The sequence below is a fragment of the Mastacembelus armatus genome, chromosome 10 (assembly GCF_900324485.2).
Source record: "Mastacembelus armatus chromosome 10, fMasArm1.2, whole genome shotgun sequence".
Classification (NCBI taxonomy): Eukaryota; Metazoa; Chordata; class Actinopteri; order Synbranchiformes; family Mastacembelidae; genus Mastacembelus; species Mastacembelus armatus.
The window spans coordinates 18,738,546-18,755,362 of NC_046642.1; the positions used below are offsets into that span (position 1 = coordinate 18,738,546).

The following is a 16,817-nucleotide window of genomic DNA, read 5'->3' on the forward strand; positions in this document are numbered from 1 at the left end:
AAAAGGTAAAAACAGGTGAGAAGTGTGGTGTGAGGGGAAAAGACAAGAGCTGTTTGGGTCATTAATGCTTTCTCTGACAAATGACATGAGTGTGAGCCCCAGATGGAGCACAAACATGCAGGCCAGGTGCCAGGCCACATGTTAAAGCTGTTTGTCCTCCAGTCACCTAACCTCTGCTCCTCTAAGACAGGGGCCTGCGAGGGAGCACATACCTAGGCTATGTAACGCTGCAGTGACCGACACACACGTGTGGACCTACTGCAAAGATTATGAATGCATGCATATACAAAGCAGCATGCTCCTGGTTCTGTTAGCACATCTGTAATCAAATGCCATAATGCCCCTGATCACAACAGAGGAGCTTCAGAGTCTTGGCCTGTTTTTAAAGCTACCTTCCTGACGGTTTCAGTAACAACATAACAACGGAAAAGAGTGGTGAGAGGAGAGGAATGGACTTTAACTATCCGGGAGGCAAAATGCAGTGCGGTGTGTATGCCCGCTTGATAGGGCAGTAGAGCACTTAATAACTGTTAAACTGCCCTTGCTTTTCACATTATTCACTCAATGTAATTCAATTTCAGCCACAGCTGGTTTCACTTTCAACTTTATAGCTGAGCTCAGTCACGTCCTATAATCTGACCTGATAAATAACCAGCTTTTATTGAGTTTGCAGAGAAAATAGCATCCAGTATAAACCTTCACGAGAGACTCACAGCCAAATTTGAGCGAGGCTGCAGGGCATGAAGCTGAATGGATAAAGGGCCGTGTGTACGTTGTGTGTTGTGTAATAGTGTGTGTGTGTGTGTGTGGATCTCGGTGCTTGTGAGTGAGTGCATGGCAGCTATTATTGTGAGACAACTGACATATGCGTGTGTGTCATATAATCTAATGAAGGCAGAGTATATTTACATGTCCCAACTCTCTGCCGAGCTTCTCTCCTGTTTCAGGATGCCATTTCACATGATTGGAAACAAATGACTTCAGGATCAAATTTCTCTTTCTTTACTACCTGTCAATCACTGTGGAACGGCCCAGAAGTTTCCCTCCTTGTGTTATTATAAAGTTGAATCAGCACAGTTTCCATGTTATTTTAGCCACCACCTTCAAGTAGATTATGTAGACACATTATCAAGCAAATTCACAATGTGTGGGAACGAACAGTGTGGTTAGTCATCGACAGGCTGATAAAAGGTTAAATAAACAAGCTTTTTCAACCAGCAGTCTAACAACTTCACGAGTGAAGATGAAGTTTGCTAAAAGAAGTAATGGCAGTAATAAAGGAGCAGTAGCCATACATAATTTAAACATACTTTTAAAAAAATACTGATCTGATCAATATCACTCTTATATCTGTCCAGTAAATAGGAGGCAAAGCACCGCACCCGGCAGCTGGTTTGCTGAACCCAGTATAAAAATTGGACATGGGAAACAGCTAGATATATATTCCCTCTGCTTCCAGCCTTTTCACTAATGTACCGGGCTCCGGGCTGTAGCTTTATATTTAGCATGCATACCTGAGAATGCTCTCTGTTTCACTAAGTATATTTCCTCAAAATGTTGCACTATATCTTTAGCTGAAAAGAGTGTTGTAAGTTCACACATTGTCACACACTGTTTCATCAAGCATTGGTACAATTGTAAAATATATGTATGTACAAAAAACACTGATTAAAAGCTAATCTTCCAGACCATGTTGTTTAATGCTTTCTGTAAATCACAGTAGTATTTATACACTAATAATGGCAGGCCTTTAGTTTTTATTGTTGTAATATTTGCTAAAAGTGTTTGTCTGCCTTACTGCATTGTAGAGTGGCAGGTGCAGAGTTCAGCCCTCCTGGTATGTAAGCAATTTGTCTAATTGAAAGATCAGGAATTAGCTGTGAGTTTAGAATGATTGTCCTACATAGGCAAACGTGGAAATGACAGACAGTATCGAATAACAAGCTCAGATTATGTCTGTCTGCAGACAAAGGGCAGGCTGTTTGATAGCGACACACCTGACCGATCGCTGAAATGTGGGCCATCCCCTGCGTGATCTCCTAGGTTAACTCCTTCCTGCTATTTTCACGTCCAACATGCATTAGCTCACTGCCATGCTTAGCCATGACAAGTAAATTGCTGTTTGGTTGTGACCGTTTGTCGGGAAACAGGCCATTTCCCCCGCTATGCCTAAACCGCTGGTCCCAGCTTGGCCAAGGGAGGGATGGTGCTGGGTTTTGAGTCCGAGCTGAAGGCAGGAATTATCACATCAGCAGCTGCACGGGTGTGCCCTCTTTGGTATGGACAAAATATACAGTATTATGTTGGCCCACAGTAGTGAGAGGTTTTCAGCCGTCACTGACTCTTCTTCTTGCCGCACTAGAATTCTCTTTTGTGAAAGTCTTTGTCTCTGAAAGTCCTCACAGCACAGCAGTACTGATTTACTGTTGATCTTGGACCACTGTTACAACAGCCACTATAACAATGATGACATAGCTGCTTTAGGTCATTTTAAGCTGCAATGAGCCTTGTTCCAATCTTGTTATACATTGTGGCTAATAAAAGCCTCTATATGGTAACCGTTTCACCTCCATGCGTATCTGATTAGTCCTATTATTGGTAATAAAGTACAGGAACGTAAACTGGCCGCCTAAAGCCTGACAGCTGTTCTTCCCCTAAAAATCACAGAGCGAGCTGATGAGTTCATGTTATTAGTCAAGGCTGGCTGAGCCTGACACTGGGTTTCAGCTGAGTTTATAGTCCACCAAAAAACAAAACACACTTTTGTTCATTATCAACCAGTAATTGCAGCATAAGGTCTGTCCTATCACAGGAAGAGATTTTTGTATCATTTCTTATTAGAAATCACTTCCTGTTTGACAATAGCTCAAATGTGTTTCTGTTTTACTTTGAAATACAGTGTAAATTCATATCAAGTGGAAAACAAGGAAAAGCCGTGTTCTCATTTACTTTGTTTACACATAATGCACGTATGGAAAAAGAAAGTTTTGAATCCTAGTGTATGGAACAAAAAATGTGAAAAATACTTTAATGGGTCCTTATTGTCAGTGTAACAGTCATTGTCATATTCATTAATAGTTATATTATATTACATACCTCAGGTCCTGCTGCTGATGCTTTTTGGTAACACCGTTACAGTATGTAAAGTAGTTAAGGCAACAAAGAAGTTCTTGTGTGCCATAAAGACACTGTGTTTCCTGTCCAAATTAAAAATCTACATCCTCTCTACAGTTCAGGTTTTTCCAATACGGGATTCTTTGGCTCTAGATGAGTGTGCGAAAAGGAGCTGCTCACAATCTGCTTCAGGACCAGTCCTTGTGCTGGTAAATCCAAAATGGTAAAAAACAGTTTTTAAATGTAAACGCATCCCCCTCAGCCACAGCCCTATCTTTATTGCTTCATTCAGTCTTGCTCAAAGAGAATAAGCACTCTCTCTTTTGTTGCAATAAGCTTTGGCTTGTTACACTCAATGGGCCAGAAGCTGCAAGTGCGGTCCAGCTATCAGAGGCAGTGGTTCCTGGTTAGGTGCCATGGAGACTGATGCAGCATACAGTCTGTGGTCTCTTCGGCTAGTTTGGCATGACGAGAAATAGCTGTGAACTGGGGATTCATGGGAAAACTGTAGCGGTAAAGACAGTAAGGGCTTGCAGTGTCAGAGAGATGAGGGAGAAGAGAAGGCCCCTGAGGGCTGAGGGGGCTGTGGACAGGGATGAGGCAGGGGGAGCACCCTGGAGACCCATGAAGGCATGGGTCTCTGCCGTGGGGAGCTTTCCTCCCCTGTAGTGAAGAGAGGAGTGGGATGTCTGTTAGCGGAGACAGTGGAGGCAGGCCTCTCAGTCTGTCTGCTCCCAAGGAGGCGAAGGCTCGGCTGGGCAGTGAGGCGGTGGTGGGCGAGGTGGTGGAGGTCTTGTTGTATAAGGGGAGATCAAGGCTGTGGAGAGTTGCATCCTGGCAGGAGAGGGCAGAGACAGAGAACGGGTGAAGGGATGTAGATGAGGAGAGAGGCAGGAAGTTCTTCAGGCTGCTGGGCGGTGACCCTGAGCTCCCTGTTGAAAAAAGAAACTTGAGTCACAAAGACAGAAAACAAGAATTTCAGCTCGGACCAGAGGAGTAATGAGAACTGCAGCACAGTACCTTGAAGCTGTATGGTGAATGGCTTGAAGTCCAAGCTTAGTGGGCCTCTCCATGAATATGACTCCAACAAGCCATCTAACACCCCCCTATACACACACACATTTATACTGTAAAAGCAGTGAAAAATGTTATTCCAGGTATTTAAATATTTTTTCTGAGAGGTGTGAAATTCTGCACTACACAGTTCAGCCTTATTTGAAGGTTTTATGTAGTATCGGGTATCAGTGGTTGAACCCTAAATCCCTCTTGGGTCTTTTAGTAGTTTCTGAACAAAAACAAGTGTTGGTGCTCTGTGGAAGTTTCTGTACCTATTCCTTCCTGGATCTCTGAAGCCCTTGGCGAAGGGGTTCCTGTCGATCTTCAGTTTTGTGATCTTAGCCATGAGAGAGGAACAGATGTAGAGTTAGAGTGGACATGTCAAGTGATGATGTGTTAAGCTAACAATGAGCTCAGCTTTACAACAGCATGGAGAGTGGCAGCACTCTCCCTTAGAGACTGCATCTCCCAGCAGCACCTGGGGCGATCAGCCATGTCAAACAGGGTTCTGGGAAACAGTTGATCAGGGTCGTACAGTTTTATTTGGTGGTGTACCGAACTGCAGACACCAGCAGTTGGCCCCGGCTGGGCTTGAGTTTCTGTAATAATACATTCGCTGATCATAAAATGAGCCCTGATGAAAAGAGCTGGCAGCCCCCACAAACCGCTCTGTTTCTGCAAGAATGGGAGCCAACAGCAGGGTCAATCCACCCCATACACACACAGACACACACACACACACACACACACACACACACACACACACACACACACACACACACACACACACACCCTCTCCGAGCAAGTGGCCCTGCTGAAAATCAGGACACTGCAATTTATGATTTGGCTGAAACCACTGGGAAATAGGCCTCATCATGATGTCGAGATTAAAACATTTTTATGAGAGGTCAGAGCTGTTGACTGGATCATCACACTGTGTCGATGACAAAGACTTAACATCTGCTTTTTTAATATTTCTGTCACAAAGGCCTAAAGGATGAAGAACGTAAATTATAAGTGTCAAACAGATCCTCCCTCCTTTGTGCTCTCTCAGCCGTTCTACCAATGTCAAATGTTTAAAGTTGTACTTATTTGTATTTTAATATACAAAACGTTCCGTTGTTTAAAAGACTAAGTAAAAAATCATTTTGAATATATCTTAAGTGCACAAACTTTCTTAGCCTCAGCATTTCAAAATACTGTATGAGGACCCAGTGTTACCTGTTGATTCTGATAGGCTGTGACTGTGGTGAACTCTGTTTCTGGGAAAGAGAAGCTGTGCACTCCTTCAGCAGGCAGAGACTGGATTTGAGACAAGTCCAGCCGAGGGTCATGCCGGAAGATGTGCACACGTGGCTTGTATTTATGCATTGACTGAAGGATAATCTGCATTGAGAGACGAAAATGATATTCAAATTTTTTAAATTTATATATGTTTATCTGGAAGGGGAACACAAAATATACAAGTGCTGTATATGCTGTAATGTTTTTTCAGTTAATTGTCTGAACAATAAAACATCAAACATTGATGAAAAACACCTCTCACAGTTTCTGAAAGCTCAGGCTGATGTCTTCGTATTGATTCTTTTGACTAAACTGAATGTTTAGTCAAAAAAGAGGCAAGTCTCCCCAGTTAAGACGCTGGAAACAGAATTTTTTAGGTAGTTTTTTTTTTAAATTATTCATCTATTTAACAATCGATCAATTATCCAAATAGTTGCCACTAATTTTTCTGTCTGTCAACTAATGGATTCAGTCGCTTTGGCTTTATGGTGTAAAGTTGTCCAGTAGTTTGTAGATGTTGCCGAAACTTGAATTTTCAAATGATTTTAAAGATAGTAATGCTCAAAAAAATGAAGAAACCCAGCCTCTCATATACTGTCATAATAAAGCTCCATTCTTATTCCAGTATAGAAATGATTTCATTTCTACCACATACCCAGAAGCAGCTGATAAAAATACAGCCGAATATAATATAGAACATTGTAGCTACATGCAAAATATTATGCTGCAAAATAACATAAGCTCAGCTATTAGCTCAAAACTACAGAAAAATAAAATGTGCTATTCAATAATTAAAGCAAATATTATTCAACTAGAGGATCACCTTAATGATAATTACCAAAAGGTTTTATGGAAATTCATGATTTTAATTTGACAGGATAAAAATGAAATCACCATGTTTCAGGCAAATTATCATGAGACAGAGGCGGTTTAATGCTATAAAAAGATGTTATGAGTTAAACTGATTTCCCAAAACGTCCTTTTGTGTACTCTTTGTGTTATTATATTATATAACTGTATAACTATATAACAAATGTGATTTTTCTTCTTTTGCTTTTACCTGTTATGGGAAAAGCCAAATTGACATATATTGGCTATTGTAATATATATACAAGGCTTCTTAGAGAAAGTTGAGGTTTTTTTTTCCTGAAATCTACAAAGTATTTAAACTACCAACCAACATTATTTGTCAGTTTCAACAAAGGTCAGACAATCAACACTTAATGTTTAAACCGAACATGAGTGAAGTAACAGCTCCAATTGTGAACTGACCACAGCAGCATCACGGATTATGAGGCTGTTTTAGAGAACCACGTTTCAGCTCTGCACTAGAGACACTGCTTTCTTTTTATTCATTGTAATGAACCCCCCATTCAGTTGTGGTTTTATAAACACAAGGATGAAGTCAAAAGCTTCCTGCTGAATTTTACACCTGCAGTATCTCACATCATTGAACCTTTAGGAAGTTGTGGAGCTGATGGGATTTCCACTTCCTTCCTGTGTAAAAGGCAAAAAGTACAGGCTTTTCCTTGAAGAATAGAGTATTCATCCAGACATAGCTAAAAATGTGCAGGACATCAATACAAGTGAGAGCTGTAGCTGTGAAAGACTAGTTCTGCTTCTCTTTTGCATACCGATGAGCACTTTTTCCGATGCAAACCACAAAAACACTAAGAAATGTAAACAAACTACAAAATAACACAAAATGAACCAGTAGGCCGACTGCAGGTACAGTATTGAGACACTATTTATCTGGACAAAAAAAAGAGTAAACTGCTCATGCTCGGATGGGTTACCTACATGTCCCTTATCGTCCATCTCGTTGTTGGTGAGTTTGACCCGGTCGAAGTTGACGACCTGACGCATCCACGTCTCTCCTGCGCACGGCGAGTCCGGGTGCACATAGAGCCTGGGAGAGATGCACGAGTGGTCCGTGTTCCCAGCCACCATCCACTGCGAGCTGTGGTAGACGTACCTGCGGGTGTATATACATGTAAGCAAATAAACCCATAGCTAAACAGTGAGGCTGGTTGCATACACACCTGTAGCGTTTGGAGTCCACAGGCATGACATCCATTGCGATGTAGTACTGCTGGCACGGGTCCAGATTGCGCACTTTGACGCGCACCGAGGGAAACATTCTCCTGATTAGAGGCGAGAAAGGAAGAGAAGCACATTGGTTACATCTTAGAAATTACGCATCAACCTTTCTAGGATTTTTATTAAATTTCTCTCATGGTAGAAAAGTGTGTAGAGCCTTGATGGATTTTACATCATAAAAGACGCAGAAAGAAAAAAATGAGACAGAAACCTTCCTGTCTTTAACGGCCAAGTTCAGAGGGGAGTTCACTAACCTCGAGGGGCCGTGAGGGCATCTTCACTGCCGAGATTTATAGCATGTGTTCTTGGTAATTGAATAAACGGAACGTAGATTTCAACAAGTAGTTATGTACCAGTAATTCATTTGAGGGGGGAAAAAAACACAGAAGAGGACGCACATGGCCACTTATCAGGCCTCAAATTAATTTATTTAAAACTGAAATATATTGTCAAATTTAGCACAAATATCTCTGCATCACAAGATATCGTTATGTAACTCTACGTTATGTAAAAGCTCTCTTATTTCAATTTTTGCCCAGTCTTGAAACCACTGAAAAGTTTCAGTTTCTTTTAATGATATAAATTCACCTCATGATTAATAACGTGCATTGTTCCGTCTGTTTACGAAATGTCATCAAAACTACAAAAACCTGTATAACATTAAATTCAAAGCATATTTCCAGGTATTCTCACGATAAACAAGACACTAAAACACTAAATGCACATTTCACGCAGTTTTAACTATCAGCTCAATAGCAGAAAACATGTTTGCATTAAAGCTGTTCGGCTGAGAGTTAATCTATATATCACGTCTATCATCGTAAATATAAATGTCATATCTATAGCGTCATTGATAATGACAGAACCTTTCACGCAAATGACAGACCGCTCGGGTATTCTCTTAAACTGAAGGTTTATACTGGTGGGCATCCTATAGTGAGGCCCAGGGTGCAGAGTATGAGGCCTGCATGCTTTTATTTCGGTGTGATTGGACTGAGTTTTATTAAAGTTATAGAGTGTTTTTTTTATGTAATGAGAGAATACTCAAACTTTACTAAGAGAAAAATGTCCTATCCTAAAACTCATCAAAGGACACAGGTCTTATTTGGCCTCCTAGTTGATGTGTCTGTTATAGTACAAAATATGGGAGCATAATTAATACTATGCTATATATAGTTATATTCTAATGACTGATAAAATTGTTGCTTTTCTTCCTTCCCCAATAGGCCAAATTTGTTGGAGATTGCAGGATAGAAATACATTCAACCAACAAATGGCACCTAATGACTATTTTGCAACAGGTCGTCTATATAGTTATATAGAATAGTTATAAATAGCCTAGTTAATATTAGTTAGATTCGTAAATTTGTACCTGCCAGCTTTAGTGATGATCATCTCGGTGCCGATCTCGTAGAATCTCTTCCAGAGCTCGGAGCCCTGCAGCTCTACCCGGACCTCTCTGTCTGGGACACAGTCGCTTTCCTTCGGCTTGCTCTCCTCTCCGTCTGGCTCAGCCTCCTCGGCCTCCGACCTGACAGTGTGTCTCTCCGGGTCACAGGAGATGTGCCCTGGCCTCCTCGGTGATGAACCCGCTTTTTTCATCTGGGTGACTTGATACTCTTGCAGCCCTGAAAAGAGTAAAAGATTAGAATATGAGAGGCGCAGAGAAACGGTGCCTAATGTGTGCACACGTGTAACGCTTTACTTTCCAATGTCAGCATGTAGCAACTCATTGGAAAACATGAAGCATATCACCAAAATAGTCTTCATTTTTAATAATGCAGAGCATTGTTCGGGCATGCCAACACGGAAAAGGGATTTTATTTTTGCGACTTTACAATTAAAATGTCCGAGAGACCCTAAATGCAACGAGCCGACTCTGTTTGCATGTAGTTGTTTTTTTGCGTAAAAGGACATTATTAGAGCGGTAAAATATTCTTTACAATCCAACTGCACTTTCCTTCAGTCTCACCGGTGAAGATGCTCGCGTCGCCGCCGGTGTCTCCAACTGAACTCGACTCGTGTTCCTCCGACACTTTCATCCTCTTGCAGGGTTTCCCGACTAGCGCCTCCACCGAAAACGCGTGCGCCCGGGAGCTCAGACCCTGCATCTTTGCGAAAGATCCAGTCTTTTCTATGAGTCCTGTATCCGTCTGAACTTTGACTTTGTCCCGGACAAGTTTCGGTATCGCAGCTCATTGAGGGACAGAACAAACAGCAGCAGCACCTCAAGGACCCCTTCTTCTCTCACAGCGTCTCCGTGACCCTGCGTAATTGATCCGGTGCGTTCCCATGTGTTCTCAGAGACACGCGCCTTCATCCAAAAACCTTGATTATTGGCACGCCTCTCTTCCTCACTACAATATGTCACTCTCTCCCTCTTTGTCCGTTTCCGTGTCTCCCCTTTCCTTTCTGTCTCGCAGAGGGCTTGTTCCTCTGGGTCCCATCTGCGCGTCATAGAGAGGGAGGGATGACCGCCATAGGGGCCTGCGCTGTGAAACATATTCGTCTCGGACTTCAAACCCCGATAACATCCCCCTGTAAATTAATAACTTTTCTATCCAAAGACATCAGGTTTCATCATTTTCCTGTAAACACATCAGCACTTTGAAACTCTAAAGGGGTAGAGGTACAGAGGCAGAGCAGGTGATATCCGATTCAAGGTACAATATATAGGCCCCTGATTCAGTTCAATTACTTATTATATATTCAGTTTTCCCCGAAGTTTAATGATAGTGATCCAGGAGAACCAGCAGCAGCATCTTTACACGCGATGTGACACCATTTCGGCTGAAGAGCACAGGAATACGGTTGATATAAATCTATATGCATATTGTATACTCGCAGGATTGATCCATTTTGTAAATTAAAGTGAGTGAAATTAAAATAAATAAATAAAAATAAAAATGAGTAGTCTGCAGAATAATACCAAAACGCAACTTAATGGATTGGATTTTTAGTCTCCGGTGTGTTTGATTTTAAATGATGTGAAGATCGTTTTCTCGTGAGTCTTATTTTCCCTGAAACAATCATTTTAATTGTTTTCCCCGTCGCCTCCCTTCATTTATACAGCGGGCGGATTAATAGAATGAACATTTTAGAGCACTAGAGAGGGAGTCAAGGCACAAATATTTAAGTCTGCTAATTCAGACCATCTGGAAGGTAAAATATCTGCATGAGACTAGCTGCGTTTCTGTTGAAGCTAACATTTCCTATATTAATTTGAAGGCTTTTCCTTAAAGCGCTCCCTTGTCTCCTATTCCCCTGTGTAGAAGTAGGAGGATTTTTTTTTCTTTTGCGGTGCCCGGTGAGGGTGTGCGCCAGTCTGGTTCTCATAAGTGCTGAGATCAGATGGAGTTTGGCGCACCGGGGAAAACTGGGCCCTAATGACAGCTCGGGATTATTACATTACTGCTCGACATGAAATAGATCCGTTTTACACAAATAAAAGTCAGCGAAGGCTCGATTTAAAATGTTTTTTAATCACATGATATAATTGCTCTGAGGAGAAAACAAATGAAGGCTGTGTTTACGGCACGGTTGGTTTGGTTGGTGATGGAAATATCTGACAACAGCCGGGAAATGGAGAACTATGACCAACCGGAATCGCATGTTCTCTGTCATCATAACCTGTTTCAGAACCGCGGCCTGGATTAATGTTTATTCTTTCCCAACTTGTCGTTTTCTTTCAGTGCTCTAACAAAAAGCATCCCAAACACGCGGCCTTGTTTCTGAACACTTGGATGCAAGAGAAAATAATAGCAGCAGCATGTGTTTCTGTGCGCACAGGCCGGCTGCTGCCTCTTATTGAAAAAAAAACACAAGAAATCAATAGAAATGCCGAGTAACCTGTGTAGTTCCCTTCCACATGAGTCTGAGAGCTTATTTTCCATGTTGTCTTCAGCAGTCAGCTAAATCCTCGTCATGGGATTATGGGATATCAACCGAGTGATGAAGGGCGTGCAGGCAAGTGATGGCCCGACTCTGCTAACACAACAGGAAGCTTCTTTTGGTTGTTTTATAGATTCTTAATCCGATACGTATCTGCATTTGTCCCATCCAGGGATGTTTGGCACATATGTTTCCTCTTATTAAGACCAATCCGCACGCTTGGCGGAAACAAGAGACTCAAATCCAATTTAACACGGGCCTCAGATTTCCATTATTGCGGAAGTTCGATGAACAGCTACAATTAGGCCTTCCGATCATTTTGCGCCTTCGGGCTATCTCGCATGCGGCTGATTTGCGTTAATGAATAATCATTTGTGAATAATTGGTTTGCAGTTGAAACTTGGTAAAGGCGTTTAATTGCACGCAAAAGCTGTGGGCCAAAGAGTAACAGAGTAATCATGGAAGGTAAGTTTAGTTGGTTAAAGGGGTATTCTGATGTTTGGCTTTGTGATATGGCTTTAAAATATGGCTATCCCATTTTAATAGGAGTACTGTGTTAAAACTTTGTCATTTGTTTTTTGCTATGACTTCATGATGACTGACACTGAAGTGACAAGTGTGTGTGAGTTCGAGTTTTATACGCTGGGTATAGTTGTCAGGGTTTTCTTAGGGTAGAAATGGGTTTAGGGGGTAATGAATTTAGCTGTGACAATTAGGGCAAGTGTCTGGGACATTATGTCAGTTAGTGTCCTCATAAAGATAGTTCCACACACGTGTGTGTGAGCCTCAGGCTGGTGCCCAAAGAGTAATCATTGCCAGCCATACACCCATGGCAGGCGTTGGTCTGTACTGTATGTGTGCGCATGATCACAATTTAATGAATGTGTGTGTGTGTGTGTGTGTTTATAAACAGGCCTGTCTGTCTGTGGCTCAGTGCTAAATGGATGTGATGGGGCCCCCTGATGGTTTGTTTTAAGTTTGATCCTGATGCTGAGCAGTTAGTGTGTGTGTGTGTGTGTGTGTGTGTGTGAGAAGGTTATTCTGGGCACAGGCTGCCGGAGCGGTGCCCACTCACTGCCAAATGTCAAACCTCCACCACCCGTCCATGGGTGACGTGGAGTGTTTGAGAATGCTGTACACACTTAGTGTACGGTGCCACTAATAGGATGTGAGTTTTCTGTAATGCACTTGAAGGAAGGCTCACCTGAAATACACACTCTCTATAAATAGACAATCATGTGCTAATTGTTTCCAATGCTGGTCACATAAGGTTGATCTCGTAACCCTCATCTTCTGTGAGGATTTCAAGTAGCATGTGAGCTGTTTGTTATTTACTCAGATTGTTGCTGACTGCTCCTGCTTTAAATAGACAGTGTCAAAACATCCAGAGTATATGTGAAACAAAGACGATGGAGACAACATGGGAACAGCAAGAGAACGATGGCAACCAGTCAAAGCTTTTTACAACATGACTGATTACAGAGTGACAAATTCCTTTGACCCTGACATGTCATCAGCTCCATGGTGTGTGTGTGTGTAATGTCACATCTGCTACTCATAACCTCCGTCTTGTCCCTCTCTTTGGGGGTACAGCTGTTGGTGTTGAGTCCCTGCAGGGATTCTCACTGTGCAGGACCAAAGTCTTTTCATGGTTTCTGTATCTTCAGCAGTTCCTATGGGACAGTCATTGAGACGCTGAGCACGTCATTCTCTGTCCGTGTGAATGAATTCACTGTCTGCCAATACAGTTGTATTTTGCCCCTTGATTTGCTGTTGACCGGCAGCCAAACTCTCTCATCCAATGAGCCGTCACTGAGGGAAATCTGTGTGTGCTGCAGTTCTCAGTGCTTTAAGATGACTGACAAGTTATTAATGACACAGTGGAAATATGATCATTGAAAAAAACAACTGGAGACACATCATCAAAAAAAATGCAGAGCTCAAAGATTAAAATGTGAATCAAATGATGAAATTAAAAGCTACAGAGAAAGAAACCATTAAAGACAAAAGCATAAGATAAAAATTAAATGATATAGAATTAAATAATACAGAGCTGTCTCCCTTGTACCTGATGATGAGACATTTTGGGCTTGAAACATGTAAAATGTAATGTCATTTTTAAAAAAAAAAACACAGCAACAGGGAGCTTTCTGCAGTGTAATGGAGCAGTTTTACATGCAGTTTCAGTAAAAATAAAATATAACCTGTAGAAAACAGGTTAAATATGCACAAGCTAAAAATGCATAAAAACGAATAGCCCAAAGTGTCAGAGAACCCTTCCTGGTTCAAGCTGTGCTTTTAATGTAACATTTCAGACCAGGAATTTAGCTGCAGGATTTTGTGGTGTTTTTTAAACTAGTGAAAGAATCTTTACATCAGTATGAAACGTGACAGAAAATGAATGGAAAGACTGCACATAAAGGTCAGTCTACTAGTCAGGAGCAATCCTACTCATCCTGTGAAAACAGTTATATGGCCTATAGTCTTTATCAGGTCAGAGAAAATAACCCAGATGATGTTTTTAAAGGTATTTTGGACACTCGTTTATGCCGTAATAAGTGGATCTGATGTGTGCTCTTTTTTGGTCTGGGTTGGTTTAGGTAGGACAATGTTGCAATAGTCCTACCAGTGACAGAAGAAGGTATTTGTCAGTCAATACCTTTCCTTTCCCTCCGTGCAGCATTTCTGCTCTCTGGGCTGGCAGCTTTTGGAGAACCTGGGCATGAGGCCTTGTCCTACCGCCTTCCTCCCGCCCACAGTGTAGGAAGATTTAATGGCTCATGTGCCATGGCATCCAGCCTTGAACTGGCTTCTCCTGCCTGAGCCTGGCTGGCTGGGTAACGAGGGATGAGGGCAACAAGAAAACAGGAGAGGAGAGTAACATTGCTGCCAATACTCAGCCTCTTCCTCTCACCACAAGTGTGTTATGAATTATCTTCTCCCTCTCCCTCCTGCTTTCTCTCTTTCTCTCCCTAAGCCTTTAGTTATTCCTTGCTGCTCACCCTCTTCCCCATTAAATACATATAGATCTTCCCCTGTCCACAGCACTTTCACAAGGCCTGCTGTGAATCCAGCTCTATGGCACATTTATTTCACTTGTTTGTATAACTAATTCTTTTTGATGAAAATTCTTCTCTCTCTCTCTCTCTCTCTCTCTGACTGCCAGTAACCGTGTGGTTAATGGTTGTGGTAAAAAGAAACAAAAACAACCATAATTGATAATGAGAGTCAGACTCTGCATGTGAGGGTCTCAGCTGAGCTTCTTTTCTCTACCCTCCATCTCCTCTCGACCCTGTCAGCTCCTTGGAGTGACAGCCCAGACAAGCGGCTCTGCCAAGCAGGACTCTGACTGAACAGGGCAGCAGGATCCACAGGGCTTTGGGGAGTTGGGATTTTTGAAATAGGTCTCTGGGAATGAGAATTGTTCTTCCCAGAAGGGTATCGGGGGGGTAGAAAACTAATCCACAGAGTGTTGGAAGGTAATTTCGTAATACCATAATGTGTAACTAGCACATTATGTTTGGATAAAATAATACATACAAGTAAAAGATACTGATGCCTGCACTCCAACATAAACATGGTTTCAGATTGTTAGCTGACTTAGGCAGGAGTTTCAAATGTGTTGAAGGTGTTGTTAGCATATATGGTAAGGGGAAGTAGTAATTAGGGGAAACCATCATTTTGTGTGTGTATGTGGTGGGAGGTTTTTGAGGAACCCCGCAGTCACACGTCTTTATCTGTTTTTGTCCCATTGAGTGCAATCATTCTGAACACAAATATTTTTATCAAAGCCTTTCCACAACGAGAGGAATTATTTTTAGATTGCCTCAATAAATGAGAGGTTTCATATAGTTGGATGTGGTTGGGGGGAGAAGGTGAAAATTTAGGAGAAAAAAAGAGAAAGAGTTGAAAAAAGTCTGGCAGGACCACAAAAGCTTTTAAAACAACATGTGAAAAATCAGCAGTTCTTTAACAGTTAGCTTGTCATTTTTATTTGCCTCTTCAGATGGTGGCAGCGGTCTTCTTTTAGGCCTTGCCAGCTGGGATTGGCTGCTGGCTGGAAGGATCAGGCCTGGCCCCGGTTAGCACTCTTATTATCATCACCACACACTGTAATTCACATGTCAATCACAGGTCTGGGCAGCGCAGGGCCAAAGGGAGAGGGGCTGGTTAGAAGGGGCCGCTGACTGGGGTGATCGGCGGGGCGGAGGCTGCATGCTGAATACTTCCAGCAGGCCCTAATCGGACCTTTCATTTCCCCATCACATCAGAATGGGTCTGGATAGGGGGCAGGTCTGAAGCAAGAGCCTATACTGGACTGGCTGCTGTAAGAATAGGAGCGACCTCTGAGAAAGGTTGAACTGACAGAGTTTGGCTGGTCTGGCCTGGCTCGAGTTAGACTCTATCTGGATGAACCGAGCAAAGAATGAGAATAGAGAAAACAATGTTCATCTCACAGGAATTTTATGATTTTAAGCCAAAAGTTATAAAGATGAAACTGTCTTTTTAGGCCAGGGAACAGTTGGTCATGCGGTACATGAATAATGGGCAGGAATCTAAAGACAAAGACTGGTTCTTTATTCAGGTGCCATAGCCTTCAAGGGACCTAGTCTACGAAGGCATAACCTTCATGGCTGCTGTAGACCCCATGGGCTGAACTATGGGCAGAACCAAAATGAGATGACCTAGATGACGGAGGACTTCTTGTCAACTTCTGTCACCAACTGTATATGCCTGAGTTACAAAGAAACACTCCCATAGCCTAACTGACAACCGTGCTCATAAAGTTTTTCACTAATGATGGAGCCAGAGGTTTTTATGTATTTTTTCATGTTCTGTTGGAGGAGAATGAGATGCTTCACCTCTCTCTAGGGCTGGGCGATATGGCCTTAAAATAAATCCCTGCAGTAAATTGGTCATACTGCTACCTTTGCTAGCAACAGACTTCAAACACACTTTGCAGCAGGGTGTTGTTTGTTCTGCGTCTGACGCCACAAAACCAAACCAATTCCAAATTACGGATGACACTGTGCCTTTCTTGGGAACGAGTTCTTCCCTGCTCACTGACATGTTGTTTGTGTATCTCTAATATGGCAAATGTACAGGGGGCTGAGCCCAGAGGGGAACGTCGGCAAATGTTAAAACCGATTTTCATTCAAACAAATTGATGTGAACTAGACATTCAATTTAATTGATAAAATCAGTTTATCACCCAGCCATACCTCCATCTTGAGATTCCACGGCCCCTTATTTTTAAACATGTGGGTTGCTATGTATTCAAATGAGTTACTGTTACTCACACCTGTATAAAAAAGTGAACTCGGGCTCAGCCAGATCCACTGGTCAGCACTTGTGTCCAGCAGAACTGCTTT

The 16,817-nt window shown here is 42.2% G+C and overlaps 1 protein-coding gene across 1 annotated transcript; it reads right to left on the reverse strand.

Annotated features, from left to right (window-relative positions):
- Positions 1 to 3,501: 3,501 nt before the first annotated feature.
- On the reverse strand, positions 3,502 to 9,665 carry tbx22 (T-box transcription factor 22). The gene is made up of 8 exons (XM_026330758.1): positions 9,527 to 9,665; positions 8,927 to 9,182; positions 7,497 to 7,598; positions 7,255 to 7,429; positions 5,392 to 5,556; positions 4,443 to 4,507; positions 4,135 to 4,220; positions 3,502 to 4,046 (listed from the first exon to the last, which is right to left on the reverse strand). Exons 1-8 carry the CDS (start codon positions 9,663 to 9,665, stop codon positions 3,502 to 3,504), a joined length of 1,533 nt encoding a protein of 510 aa, XP_026186543.1.
- Between the last annotated feature and the right edge of the window lie 7,152 nt (positions 9,666 to 16,817).

Bases quoted from the DNA above. Each gene is read 5' to 3' on its own strand.
- tbx22 (XM_026330758.1), bottom strand. From the start codon at position 9,665: ATGCAGGGTCTGAGCTCCCGGGCGCACGCGTTTTCGGTGGAGGCGCTA. The intron at 7,599-8,926 runs GTACAAATTTAC...GCCTCTAATCAG, and splicing joins ATCATCACTAAAGCTGGCAG to GAGAATGTTTCCCTCGGTGC. The intron at 4,508-5,391 runs GTAACACTGGGT...CTCATGGCTAAG, and splicing joins CAGCCTATCAGAATCAACAG to ATCACAAAACTGAAGATCGA.